This window comes from Adiantum capillus-veneris, chromosome 26 (genome assembly GCF_014529385.1).
Source record: "Adiantum capillus-veneris isolate H3 chromosome 26, ASM1452938v2, whole genome shotgun sequence".
Lineage (NCBI taxonomy): Eukaryota > Viridiplantae > Streptophyta > Polypodiopsida > Polypodiales > Pteridaceae > Adiantum > Adiantum capillus-veneris.
In genome coordinates this window covers 35,029,659-35,042,736 of record NC_140956.1, presented here as the reverse complement: position 1 = coordinate 35,042,736, position 13,078 = coordinate 35,029,659, and the positions used below count along the sequence as shown (strand labels likewise).

General features: G+C 41.3%; 1 protein-coding gene across 1 annotated transcript; it reads right to left on the bottom strand.

Annotated features, from left to right (window-relative positions):
• Positions 1-1,386: 1,386 nt before the first annotated feature.
• LOC147423244 (12-oxophytodienoate reductase 7-like) lies at positions 1,387-3,630 on the bottom strand. Its single transcript, XM_086501207.1, has 5 exons — positions 3,380-3,630; positions 3,149-3,279; positions 2,915-2,946; positions 2,760-2,838; positions 1,387-2,657 (listed from the first exon to the last, which is right to left on the bottom strand). The coding sequence occupies exons 1-5, from the start codon at positions 3,550-3,552 to the stop codon at positions 2,479-2,481; spliced, it is 594 nt and encodes a 197-aa protein (XP_086357333.1). The 5' UTR covers positions 3,553-3,630; the 3' UTR covers positions 1,387-2,478.
• Positions 3,631-13,078: the final 9,448 nt, after the last annotated feature.

Here is a 13,078-nt window from a genome sequence, read left to right as displayed (position 1 = left end):
TGTTAGCAAAAGCATTTCCAAGCATACAATTGTTTCTTTAGCATTGTGTGACTTGCAATCTCAGGTCAACAATCTGATACTAATCTTGCACAATCTTTGACATATGTACACAATGGCAAGCCACATAACTATTAATTATTGATTGTTACATAGGACTTCTCATTCTCCTAGGTCAACACGGCTCACGATCACTATCAAGTGCCCTATATCTTCTGTGCATCCTTCTTGCACATGGAAGCTTCACCACAAGGTCTCCAAAACTCCTCACCAAGGCTTTTCTCTGAGCGGCCATTTGAATCTCCATCATTAGGACTTGCAATCATACTTGTATTTCTTGGGGTAACATCAAATTGCTCTTTCCCTTTCCTTGATACATTGAGAGCTGACAAGTCTCAAATATCATGCAACCTATCACTCCATGGTTTTTTCTAAGATTTTTAGCATGACTTGTATTAGGTGACACTTGTAGTCCATTCAAAAAATGTGAATGCACACCTACATTTGCAAATTTACAACAGCCCCAAGGTCATCTTTTACTCCAACATACTAGCTCTTCATTTCATATAAAGCAACATACTCACCATCATGACTTTACGTGTGAGCAACTTATAACATTGGACCTCTTTGCTCAATGGAGACAAAATTTTCCGTTGTGCTGAGTGAACCCTTTTTTTTCGTTCCATATTTTGAATTCATAAATGTGGCATGTATCCATAAACTTGTCAATGAACAAGGTAGTTTGTGGCATACATGATACATTTCTTTCTAAATAATTCTAATTCTATCCCATCTATGATCTTTATAAAGTGCTCTTTCTTTGTAGTGGCTTCTTTGGCATTTGTAAGACCCCTTTCCCTCCTCCCTCCCTAACGCATACACACACACACACACCCCTTAACTTATATGAACTAACATTGGCTCTGTTAACGGGAGCTTCATACACTTCATGAGTATTTTTGACAATATTTATCCATGGCATATTTTTGACACTTACGGAGCTATCTCTTTATACAGAAGTGTAGAAATTCTTTTGACTTTCCAATGTCATGAGGCTTTTCATTTCCTCAACTCTTACTTTTGATTACTTTTTCATTTTTTATGTTTTGATCTTTAAGAATTTTTTGAACTTGAAAAATGTAGGGTATTAGTTTTCAAGTTAAGAGAAGTGTGAATAAGAATCAAAGGGTTTCTTTGTTGTACTTCGAAAAAAACCCAGCTTTTGTGTAATCCTACTTACTAGAATGTTTGAAATTTATCTCTAAATATTATAAATTTAAAGGTTGGAAAACCAACAAATTTATGAGAAATTTAGTGTTAAAAATTTCCACCTATAGTCTTTGTGCGCAAGTTTTGCAATAAGGTTTTAGAAATTAGTTGATTTCAAGCGAAGAAAATGTAGACCTTCTTCAGTACAAAGAGGAGCTAGAGGAGAAGGATTGAATTTGAGCATTGAGTGCATTGTAAAAATGTTTTGTCCTTTCATTATCCAATATTGCCATAATCATGAATGATGAATGGCATAATCGGTTATGAATTGGGAGAAGACTCATAAAGAGAATTCAAGTGGTATCTTTTTCTTGGTTCATTCCCTTGGGACTTGTGTGCATTGTGAAAGAAGGTATGTCCTTCTTCCATTGTAAAATCCATCAGAATGGCAGTGGCATCAATTCTATTGAGAGGAAAGAAAAATGTGCTCTTCGTCTACGTTGTATAAATCCTGCATCATGCATGGCATGGCATCAATGCAGAGGAAAGACCAACGTACTCCCCTAGGTTATATATATTGAGAAGACTCATACAGTCACACATCTACACTTGACAAGGGAAAGAACCAAGAAAAAGATCTCACTTGAGAATCCAATCCCTCAAGAGAGGCCGCATACACATAGGAACCCACCGCAGAGGTCAAAGGGGAGATGCAAAGTAGTTGGATGTAGGACTTGCCATTTGACACCCTACATGTCAGCGAGCTTGGCTGCATAATTTCTAGTTTCCAACCCCGCCATTGTCGCGTCGTGCAATGGTTGCAAGTTTCTTGTTGGTCCACCCATTGATGATGTCCTTGCTGCTCAGCTCAGCATAATCCAAGTAACCCACATACTGATCATGTGTGTAGAATGTGGAGTGGTCATATGGATTGAGCTTCGCCTCAACAATCGTAAACCGCAGTGGCAAGTCAGGATTGGATATGAAAAGCCTCCCCTATGACACCAAGTCGATCATGCCACTCCCGACTGCCTCCATTCCACTCTCCATTGTAAAACCCCCACTCAACGTCACTACCCCCTCATATGCCTCACTAAACTGCAAGCAATTCTCTTCAGTTGCCATCACCCCCTGATCCCCTTTGTTGTTGAAGCGGGGCTCGGTCATATGCAGGTAGGCTAGACTCTTCTTGTTTAGTTTTGAGATGAGATGCAGGAAGAGGATATTTGGGTCACTCTCGGTTGCACGTAAATGATCAATGACAGGAGAAATTCAGATAGCGGTGTGCTCCTCACCCATCTCACCCGATACAGCATCCACAACTTCCAATGCAAACCAGCCTCGGCTTTCCACAGACCCAACGTATTCATCGGTCCAGTCATTGATGCCGTCTTTGAAGAATTGGTCTACTAAGTAGCCTAGTCCTCCATGAATCTCAACTCCATCAAAACCTGCATCCTCAAATAAGCGAAGTCCATTGACATAATTAGCCATCAACATACATCCAAAATGACAGGCGAAATTGAAGTTTTCATGTGTGCAATATTCCTCACCTGCTCGACGAGCATTTCCAGCAGCCTGATGGAACTCTGAGATAATGAGAGACGTTTCTTCAATTTGCAAGGCACGTGGCTGCAAATATGGTGCCATAACTCCATCCGGCAATCGAATGAGGGGCTGATCTGGCAGTCTTTGTGATGTTGTAGACACGGGGGCACAACCATATCCACATCGAATTATCTTACATTGAGATAAATTATTAGAGCCAAATTATTATGTTAGCATAGATAAGAATCTGTGCAAGAAAATTGTACAAGCATAGAAACCTACAACCATATCCACATCAAATTATCTTACATTGAGCTAAATTATTAGAGCCAAATTATTATGTTAGCATAGATAAGAATATGTGCAAGAAAATAGTACAAGCATAGAAACCTACAAGAGTGCAATGCGCGTCCGACGTGCCAAAGTTGACAGAAGATGATGCCTCCCTTCTTATGTACTGTCGTCACAACTTTCCTCCATGCCTCCACTTTCTCATCTGACCAAATGCCCGGAGAGTGAGGGAACCTGTTTTACATGCATGCACATCAAGATGATATGGGCCCCTTTCAAAAAAATATGATAATTTGTGATGCATGTATATAATGTGTAGGGCTGTATACAATACCCAATGCCTGCTTGAGAGACAAAGACCGCTTCTGTAATCAATAAGCCCCCTGGCGTTGCTCTTGCCGCATAGAACTCGACATGCGTTGGCCGAGGGACATAGTTAAGTGTGCGGCAGTGCATCACGGGAGCAAAGAGGACTCTACACAAAACATTTGTCATCATGATGATCATAATAATTGTGGGCAATCAATGCAAAGTGATGATAAAGCATTGCAATGAATGCAGATTGCAACAACATGGTACAAGACAGCTAGATGCTAATTAAGAAAACAATGATTGTATGTGATGCAAAGCAAGGAGAAATGATTGGTAAAGTGGGTATGGGAGAGGTGGAAAGGGCCCAAAGAGAGGGGAACAAGCAGGTTAGTGGAGATGTCTTCTGTGAGAGAGAGAGAGAGAGAGAGAGAGCGTGTAATGTTGTTGTTGTTGCTGCTGCTGGAAGAGTGCGTGCATCAAAGGGAGGGAAATGACGCTTAAATAGGCAAGAAATGTCATGAGGAAACTCGTAGGAAGGGCGAGAGGGAGAGTGTGCTTGTGGCGAAGAGCCTTTCTTGATTGCTGCCGCTACCACAGATTCACGGCCCTTCATAGGCAGTTCCAAAATTTTGCCACTTCTCTTAAAGGTCAAAAATGTCCTTGAAGGATTGTGCAACCTTTAAGAATGAACCTTTAATGAGCTTATTGAGTCTGTAGTCTCGACTCTACACTCATGCTTTGCCTCCTCGAAAGGTTGCTCAACCTTCGAGAATGAACCCTGTCGTGATCTTATTGAGTCTCTAGTCTTGAATCTACACTCATGCTTTACCTCCTTGAAGGGTTGTGCAACCTTTAAGAATGAACCTTGTAGTGCGCTTATTAAGTCTTTAATACTCATCCTTTGCCTCCTTAGCCTCATGCAAGTTGTGGACTCAATGTTCCCCCCCTTGACAAAGACAAATGAGCTAACTTCAGCTTCAACAAAGCTTCTCGTCCGTGCTAAACCTACCTTATGTGTTTTTATGAACACGAGTTTTTTCGCCATTGGCCTTCTCATTTGTCCCCATAAGTCTACAGTTTTTTGTCATAGAATCTTAGACCATGTTTGCTTTGTCTTTCTTTTGTTGTTTTCGACTTATTCAAAGTTTATTCTATGCAAAGGATATGTCGGAGTTTGCATGTATTATTTTGAGTAAATGCAACTCAGGCTCAAATGAGCATTTTCAAAAAAAGAAGTTTATTCCAAGCACAATCTTTGCCCATGTATTGTATTCTATTGAGCCCTACATGCACGCACACACATTTATTTACATTTATATATATGTACTACATGTAAAATGATCAAAATCTAGTATTTCCTTCCCCTCTCTCCCCCCCTCCCCTTTCTCTCTCTCTCTCTCTCATGCCACAAAACAATCGCTTTAATTTCAAAGTGTTTCGTGTGGCCTCGTGGGAACCTAATGTAAAGGTCAAATGAAGAGCCCTAATTTTCTGACTTAAGCGATGAGGTGGGACTTGAGAGAGATCCTTTGTTGATCTCTCATAACTTGAGTCTTAAGGCTTGAGTGTTGAGTGACCAAGTGGTTTGCATGTCAACTTTGAAAAGCCTCTTGATTCTGGCTGGGAATGCCCCTTTCCATTGGACAAGAGTTCTTATTTTAAGGGTCAACCTTTCAACTTTGCTTTTCAAATTTTTTATCACATTTTTCAACTTGCATTTCTACTCACTTCGAATTTCTAATACTAGCCTTTTTCTTTATTTGATAAAGGAGATATCTTCTTCAAATTTGAGTTTTGGCCTTTAAAATTTGTCGACAAACATTTTCTCTGTGCAAACTATGGTGTAGGAAATGGTCGCTAAGCGACCATTCACAATTATCAGAGAGACCCGCAAAGGCTAGGAGTACTAATTACGGGAATGGCCACCAAGTGAAAGTTCCTAACTGTCAAGGTTATGGGGAAGGGGGACCACTCAAACTAGACGAGGCTTTCAGCTGCAATAGTGACCTATGTGGAGTTGTCACCCACAGCAGTCAATGGTTGTTCCTCGTGCCTCCCTCAGGCTATTGACGATTATTCATGACAAAGGGAGAGACGTACAGTGGTAGCACTTGTGCCTTATTCATGTGCTGACTTGGAAGGTTGCCATCGGTGCTACGTTAGAGTGCGTTTTTCTTTCCACACACTCAACTAGTTGACATCGGTACCTTTTCGCATGCTGACATGGGAAGGCTCCATATTAGCACTACCATTGAGTGACATGATTTTGTGACATGTGTTGAGCTAGCCACCATCCGTCGTCGGTTGCAGAGCCAATTTTGGCATGGAAAGGGGCTTGAGTTGACAGTTGAGATGCTTCACCCCTAGAACCCCGACCTTGACAAGGGACACAACCTGCTTTTGAAGGGCCTCAAATGTCCAAAAAAAGGCTATGGGGAGCCCTCTTACTAGATTAAAACTAGAGCTCTAGTGGTAAGAGCATCACATCAAGGAAATTAGTGGTGTTAAAATAATCCTGTTAATTTGCACTCCCACACACACGGGCATATATTAGTGTCGGATCGCAGTCAGCGGATCGCAGTCAGGGGCAATGGGAAGAGTGGGTTCTCCACATTTGGTAATACCTACATGAAGGCGGGGAAGTCGAACGTGAATGTTAGCACTGCTAGCACTTTGGAAAAGGTGGGGTTTAAGCTATTTTTATGGAGGACATCAAACCAGCATGACTGTCTCCATCTCCAACCAATGAGGAAGCAGTTTCCAGCTTCACTTTTCAGCAATATTTTCGTAAGCTTCGCGAGGAGCATGTGGGTGCGACCAGAGGTTAGCTAATCTGATGCTAACCTGCTACTGTTGGGGTGGCTCGGCTCTTAGCAACATCGAGGGAACATTTTCCTAAAAGCTTGACATTTTGCTTGTATTACAAAAACAAAGGAAATACTAACGATTTAAAAAACAGGAGATAACATGCACGATTTGTGAGGCCTTGTTTTTATAAAAAGTAGAAGGTGGTCTCCTGTAGGTCTTTATCTTGAAAATTATTCTTCTTCAAAATTGTTGTGGAACCACCTCCCCTTCTAAATACTATTAATACTTTAACCCATAGTGGGACTTGGCTCTAAGTTTGTTTTTGCAGCCCACATGTTGTAGGGTCTTGGGCGATTCACATGGCTGCAAAAACGTCCAAATAGTGAGAGAGAGCAGATCTCAGCACGTTGCCCCTCTTGCTCTTCACTGACTACAGCTAAGAGGGATGTGGATGTGTGTGTGCATGCAATGATGTATGCTTGCTTGCTTTTACCTATGCCCTTGACATCTCTCTGTGTGGATAGAATCCACTCACCCACCCATTTCTGCTTCTCGCCTTTACCTATTCGCTTGACACCTGTCTGTGTGGGCGCACTCAAGGAAAGGTGCGTGAACGACATGTCAATCAGAAGCCCAATAAGCAGAAATCCTCAAATGCTGACATCAGACTCACCCACAACGGACAACTAAGGCTACGATCACACGGTCAGGCATGCACCAATTATATGCACCTATGCCAAAATTTGCATAGTTACAAAACAACTTGCACATAAGACAATTAACCAGTGCACTTGTGACAGTCCATGGGACTCAGTTATTTCAAAAAATTAATTGATAACTATGGATTGTGTGACCACTGTCCAACCAATCTACAAAAGATGGGATCCATCGCCCAGAAACTTTGCGCAGATTCGTAAACATGCCTACCAATGAATCATTGGGTTAAAGATGCACAAATTTACACCTGATACTCGTGTGCGCGTGGTTAGCTCATGTAACTCACAACATACAGGCATCTGCACATACCCTGGAGATTCCTGCGTGCACCCCTAACCGTTGATCCCATCACACCGCTTAGGCCATGGATTTGCAAAACATAGTTATCAATTATTTTATGCCTCGTTGTGATCACACATGCACTAGTTATTTGTTGTTGTTTAACAATTCAAGTCTTTTGCAACTATGCCGATCTTGGCATTGTTGCACTAGTTATACCTTACTAATAAATGGTGCCTGCATGATCACATCCTTAACCGGCAACACATTGCCACTTAGTGTCAATTCACTTGCAGCTTTTATATGTCTACTAGATGGTTTTTACACAATTCTTCAATTTTTGCAGGTTTTTTCACCTTTCAATTTGAACTTTGTATACACTAAACAAGAGATCATGGGACTACAAAATCAGGACATTGATCAACATACCCCTCATCCTCTCAGTCAAGAAGGAAAATTTGACAGCTTATTTTCGATCACTAGACAAGGAACAAAGGATTAAGAAAGTTTGGGTTCTACATGCTTAGTTTTGGATGAGACAAGGAACGAACTTAAAAACTTGAGGGAGTTTAGACTGAGTCTAGCTCAAATTTGGATGGAAATGCATCTTGTTGTAATTTTCCCTGTCAAGTTCAAGGTGGAAATTTGACCAATCCACTTTATGGCAACGATGAATATAGTGGTGCAGGCCTTAAACTCAAGAACATGGGGCCTAGCATCCTCCCATGGTGCTACCACGTGCACATGGCAAGCATGACACCCATGCTAGATCAGAAGTTTTTACTCATCACCAAGGGTTATGGACAAAATGCAACTTACCCACCACATGGGAGTAGAATCTGATGATTTATTTTTTCTAAAGATCTCAATCATATGTGGAACATGAGTAAAATGAATGAGGAAACAGGGGGCTTCACCACAAAGCCATCCAACCATAACCTCACTAAAAGATCACAGTGGACACACACAACAACCATTCATGAACAATGTTAAGCAAACTAGAGTACAATCAAGCCTATTCTATAGGCACAAGAATGCCGACACATTATGCATGCCAAAGCTCTTGAGACTTTAAACCATTGCCTACAAAAGAGAGATCAAATTCTACGAGTGACGTGGGTGCATAAGTATATTGGATTTACTAGTATGTGACCACGCATTGCTGCAACAAAAATGAAAAAGCATAACCTATATGCTTATACTGTTATATCAACTTCAAGGTGAAAAAATTGTATACATTCTATTGCATTTCTAAATGTGATGCAAGACATGGCATCTTGGTAGAATCTCACTTACACTGATATATGTGAAAGAGGCTGCAAATTTTCCTTTGGTACAAAGATTGGGAGTTTCTCCCACACATTGCATAGGAATTGCTACTAGCCTTTGTTTTAGAGACTTATAAGTGTTCTACAAACACACACACACACACACACACACACACACACAGTCCTATTTGAAGTCTACCTTTGGCTAACAATATTAGCGAGTTTGATGGTACAAATCCAGCAAGTTAGCATGATGTGAAGAGTTGAGGGCCCAAAAAAAATCAATGTAATTACAAAGCTTCACCCAATAGCGGAGTTAGCTCTAATAATAGCTTCAACATTAGGAATGAAATTGGAGTAAATATTTCTACTACTCTCTCCTACTTGATTGCATCTCTTTGTCTTTCTTGTGAGAAAGATGCAGAGGAAGTGCACAAACTCTGCGATAAAGAGAACACTCCCCCCTTGGTCTACCCGTTGCTAGCAAAAATGCCACCAAGTTTGGTGACCAATATAATGGGTAAGTGGGGAGGGTGTTAAAATATAAGTGTCGAATAATGCTAGTGACTATCATACAGCTTCACATGCTTGAGACTAGAGTTGGATCCAATGTAATTATACTACTTCACGTTCCATGGAATGCATTTGGCATTGTTATTCGCTTCCACATTGGCAAGGCATTGTCGTCAGTATCGCTATAGCTCTATCTTGCTTGCTCTTATCTTTGCTCGCAACATGCAATATAATGAACAATAGGCAAAGATGTCATCCTCCTCATTGGATGCATTTGACATTGTTATTCACTTCCACATTGGTAAGGCATTGTCACCAATGTCGCTATAGCTCTATCTTACCTTTGCCTCCCAACGTGCAATATAATGTAGATGATCACCTTATACAACAGGCAAAGATATCATCCTCCCCATGGTCTACTTTAGGTTGGCAATGCTACAAATCTTTGTGGTACAAACCTGCTAGACCAACAAGTGAAAACACGAGGGCTAATAATTGCTAATGAAGTAGCAGAGCTTCAAGTTTTTGAGGGGGGAATTGGCTTTTAACATTGGAAACGTGATTGGCCTCGCCACCTATGCTACTCTCTTTGGATCCCCCGCTTGCTTACATCTCTACCTATCTTTTGTATGAAGAATATGCTAGCAAAGCATTGTATTATCTAGTCACATGTTTTACATAAGTATAATAGTACTGTAAGGTGCATATTGTCTATTGGTGTACTTAAGCACCATTGGCTTCTTAACAATTAACAACAACAAAAGAAAAAAAAGGGTGCTTAATTGTTTAACTTTGTAAATGTATTAGGCATGATGCTAAATTGAAAGGTGCACTAAAGAATGTGGTTATGACCCATAAGCATGTTTGATGTGTGTGTTCATCAGAAGGGCGTGTTGCACAATTGTAGTCGTGACCCTTAAACATGAATGATTTAACTCTCTCTCTCTCTCTCTCTCTCTCTCTCTCTCTCTCTCATGTTACAAAAGCATATTCTTCTCTGCAAGGAGACTATACTCAATCATGTATGCTTCTTTCTATCCTTGCCTTATCTATAATCTGCACCAAAGAAATGATCCAGCTTAGCTCCCACTACAACAATGTGAAATTAGGTGTTGGAGCATTCGGGAGGAGTTTCTTTGTTTATGCACACTAACCCCCTTGCAAGTTTGAGAGCCTAACCATTATATCTACTTGAGTGCATAGTTTCTAACCCCACAGCCAATCTCAACTAGACCACTCCTCACATAAGTTTTATTTCTAGACACTATCTCGACTCTCGTTTGCCACCCTTGTATCTACATGTGATGAGCTCAGCATATAGCATGGACCATGTTTCATTTGGTCTTAAAGGTCCAATTTGACCTTCAAGGACACTACTACTCAAGGACATTTGGTTTTAAAGGTCCTATTTGACCTTCAAGGACACTAATACTCCGCCTCTCTCTCTCTCTCTCTCTCTCTCTCTCTCTCTCTCTCACACACACACACACACACACACACACACACACACACACACCATCTCCCTCTTGAGAAATATGTGGTGAAATCAAGACATGGGGATAGATCTTTGTGTTCTCTTGTGATTGTTCCCATGGTGTCGAAGTTGTGTTCACTTGTGATTGTTCATATAGTAATAAAGCTCTCTCTCTCTCTCTCTCTCTCACACACACACACACACACACACACACACACACACACACCACTTGATAAATTTGTGGTGAAATCAAGACTTGGGGATAGATCTTTGTGGTCAGTTGGGATTGTTCTGATGATGTTAAAGTTCTCTCTCTCTCTCTCTCTCTCTCTCTCTCTCTCTCTCTCTCTCTCTCTCTCTCTCTCTCTCTCTCTCTCGCTCTCGCTCTCTCTCTCTCTCTCTCTCTCTCGTTGGTTACTTATCTCTGAGGTCTCTTGTGATTGTCCCTCATGGTGACCGGATGCTCATGGCAACCTCCTCCTTCTAGACTCCAAGGCGGCTCATCTATCCCAAGCTTTGGCTAGCCTCTCTCTCTCTCTCTCTCTCTCTCTCTCTCTCTCTCTCTCTCTCTCTCACACACACACACACACACACACACACGCGCGCGTGCGGTTTGGTTTTGTGTACATGCCTTTTTTTCTCTCCATGTTTCCCGTAGTGACGCTTGTTACTATATGGCATAAATTTCCCTTCAGAGGGGATCAAAGGCCTAAATTGACAAACACCACATGGCTTTCATCTGCACTATCCGATTGCTACGATGAACAAGAGGCAAAAAATGGCGCCATGAGTTCACTCCAAGTTCACCCAGCGTAGTTCATCGCCTTGCAGTGAACACGAGACCTTCGTTACACAAAACCCTGCAACCATGTTAACGTGCGTTGATAACCATATCGAGACACGACAAGCATACACTACATTATCTCACCTCCTAGTTCACTCTGTTATTCCCTAGTCCACCTTACCGATCACAAACCCGCTCCACGCCTCCAAATTCCGAGCCCTAGATCCCCTTCGAGCCTCAACCCCATGCCATATAGTGACAAGGCGGGTTGGCATCTCTCTCTCTCTCTCTCTCTCTCTCTCTCTCTCTCTCTCTCTCTCTCTCTCTCTCTCATGGAGACGAGGATGGTTTAGGAGGATGGTGCACAAATTGTATATTGCATCCATCCAATCAAAACGGGCTCTTGCTCTTCATAGGACCTTGCATCCCAAGTGCGCAAGTGACATTGAACACTCGATGTCTTTGAGTCCTTGTTGTTAACAGCCAATTGTTGTGAGGATGGTCTTTTACCATATTGCAAAAAATCACACATCTTGTCACTCCAAATTTGGCTCCTCCATAGACATTTCTTGAAATAATTCAGCATCATTGTAAGGATACTTTTGTTTCACTAAGTTTGTTAGCAAGGAAGATTTCTTCAAGCTTTCACAACATTCACGACACATTTATGGTGACGAATACTAAATACTCATTGGAGCTTACATTAGCATCTTGTAAGAGGGAATAGAATTCTAAAAGTGGAGGATGCTCATGTGTGCAACGATTTAGAGATACATGGATACATATCTATTAGTTTTATGGGCTATGGGTAATTCAATGGACTCCTAATCTCTAGAGGTCGTGCACATTACGGAGCATAAACGAAAGATTATCCTCAACAATCAATTGATTGGTTTTACAAGTTGGAGCAAGTCATAGCATCAGGCCTACGACATGAACTTCCTCAAAACATCACTAGCTTTGAGGAGTTTGGTGACAAAGGTAAAGAAAAGAAAATGCAAGTCCTGTAAGGCAATGATCACATCCTTAAGCAATGGCATAAGCTCGAGGTTAGAGAGGCTCCCAAGAAAGAGGCAAATGGAGAGATCCCACGCCTTAAGGGTCCAAACTAAGATCATATAATCGCAAACATCAACAAATTGGACACTTGCTCTTTTGGACTTCTGCTTTTCTTCTTAGAGACCAATCATAGCTGAAACATTAAATCCTCCAACTCTTCCATAGCTTTCCTTCAACATCATTTTCTCATGCTTCTATGTTATTTCATTGTTGATGCTAATTTTCTACTGGGTGATTATAATGTTAATGCTAATTTTACCTCGTTGAAGCAACACATGTCGCACTATCTACACTCCACATTATAACTCTCACTTTCTTGTATATCCTTTACCATACGCTTTCAGAAAAACTTTCCAACATACGGATATCCCTATTTACTATGAGAAATGCTTCAAGTTTCCACCTAAAAACCAGGAGAGTTGCAATGGTTCCCTTATTTTCTTTGGCTAGGAAAGATGTTTTTGGCAAGCCCTGCCTAAGGCATCTCACTAAAGAATCACAAAGTTTGTATTGGCTCATATTGTAAAGAATGCAGTTACACCAATAGGGCGCAATTGAAACGCAAATAAAGAATGCAACAAGCCCTGGCATCACTTCACCCTGCATTTTTGTAAACAAAAACTTAGAGCAATTCAGATCAGTCTTTACTAGGGCCCTCTACAAGTCCAAAAAAGCCGTGAAGTCCTGTACTTCCAGATCTGCCCTGCTTGGCAAAATCATGTTGCCATGAAGGTTTACTACATACATAGACACATAGGATGCACCCCAAACAACTGGGACACGGAACCGGGGATGGGGATTACAGGCAATGGGTTTGAA

Coding starts and splice junctions, on each gene's coding strand:
- LOC147423244 (XM_086501207.1), bottom strand. CDS start 3,552: ATGATCATCATGATGACAAATGTTTTGTGTAGAGTCCTCTTTGCTCCC. Junction 2,947..3,148: donor CGGACGCGCATTGCACTCTT/GTAGGTTTCTAT, acceptor TCTCAATGTAAG/ATAATTCGATGTGGATATGG. Junction 2,658..2,759: donor TGGAAATGCTCGTCGAGCAG/GTGAGGAATATT, acceptor TTGAGGATGCAG/GTTTTGATGGAGTTGAGATT.